Raw genomic sequence first — 1,427 nt, forward strand, 5'->3', positions numbered from 1 at the left:
CAGGTTTCCCTCGATTTATGCGGGTTCCATATATGCAAATCTGCTCTTATGTAATCACCCTTTTTCTACCCCAAAATTCCTTATATGTAAGGTAAACTCACTCTTATGCGATTGGGGTCCGCTTGTCCCAATTACCCCAGCACCTGGGCTGTGCCATGCTGTAGTTCAGGCAGGTGGTGTTGGCTGCTCCCAGGTCTGTTGCAGCAGCTGGGGTGAATGGAGAAAAACAGAGCCCTGGGAGGTTCGGGGCACAGTGCAGCCCAGCGACTACAGGCATCAGCTGCTCCTACAGCCACTGAAACAGGGAGTGGCGTGAGTGGGGAGAAGCAGAGGCCTTGGACCACAGCAGGCAGCAAGACAGCAGGAACTGTGAGTGGGTATGGAGCACAAGAAGGGGGGGATGAAGGAGGGGGGGTGCGGGCCAAGGGGCATGGCTCTTGCTGCTATGTGTCCCCCGGTAGGGCCACATCAGGCTCTTCCCAGGGGAGCATGGACCCCAAGATCTGCATGCGGGACAACAGCAGAGCCCAGCACAGCCCCCCAGCCCACAACCTTTCCAGGGGGTGCATAGCAGCAAGAGCCAGGCCCCCCTCATCCTACACCCCCCATCCTGCACCCACTCACAGTTCCCACTGCTTTGATGCAGTCCCTCCCCTCACCCCTTCCCTAGTCCCAGTCTCACTCCCTCCCTCCCCTACCACCATGGGAGACTATCCCAATTTGTTACATTATAAACTGGGTTTGCTTTAGGCAAATTTGATTTATGTGCCATTCTCCAGGAATACATGTACCGCATAAATCGAGGGAAACCTGTATAACAATACAAGTGAAAACTAATAACCAGCATTCTCTGAAGGCCACCTCAAGTCTAATGAGGGGGGCTTTGGATCTAAAAAGTTTGAGGACAATTGATCTAAGCTTAATTCTTGACTTTGCCACTGACTCCCTTTGTAACCACTTAGTCTCTCTGTGCCTCAGTTACCTGTTAGCATAATGGTCATTTCCCTCCCACCCTTTGTCTCTTTATTTAAAAGGAGAGAAGACACTTGACTGGGATGGTTTAGTCAGGGATGATCCTGCCTTCTGTAGGGGCTAAACTAGCAGACCTCATGGGGAACTTCCCAGCCCTACTTCCTTATGATCCTAAGTTGTTAATTCTTCCAGACAAGGATTCTCTTTTACCATATGTTTGAACAGGGACCAACACAATAGGGATCTCATCTCAGTGGGACCCTTGAAGCACTAAAGCAATACAAAACACAAATGAAAAATGATCATGTGAAAAGGTGGGTATGACAGCTCTGGGGAAATGGGCCTCATAGCTATTTACAGATCATGAATAGCCCAGACAGCTGCAATGCATTCTTCTCTGCATCCTATAGTTTCGTAGTTTCATAGATTTAGGGTCGGAAGGGACCTAATAGATC

At 49.9% G+C, this 1,427-nt stretch overlaps 1 protein-coding gene across 1 annotated transcript in view; it reads right to left on the reverse strand.

The window, feature by feature from the left end:
• The window catches only part of HHLA1 (HERV-H LTR-associating 1), a 43,454-nt gene extending 42,462 nt beyond the window's left edge, over window positions 1-992 (reverse strand). The window contains exon 1 of the mRNA XM_019519606.1: window positions 983-992. Coding sequence (XP_019375151.1) covers window positions 983-992 — 10 coding nt within the window. The remainder of the gene's footprint in view (window positions 1-982) is intronic.
• Window positions 993-1,427: the final 435 nt, after the last annotated feature.

The sequence above is a fragment of the Gavialis gangeticus genome, unplaced genomic scaffold (genome assembly GCF_001723915.1).
Source record: "Gavialis gangeticus isolate Ggan-Ray unplaced genomic scaffold, GavGan_comp1, whole genome shotgun sequence".
In the NCBI taxonomy this organism is placed as follows: domain Eukaryota; kingdom Metazoa; phylum Chordata; order Crocodylia; family Gavialidae; genus Gavialis; species Gavialis gangeticus.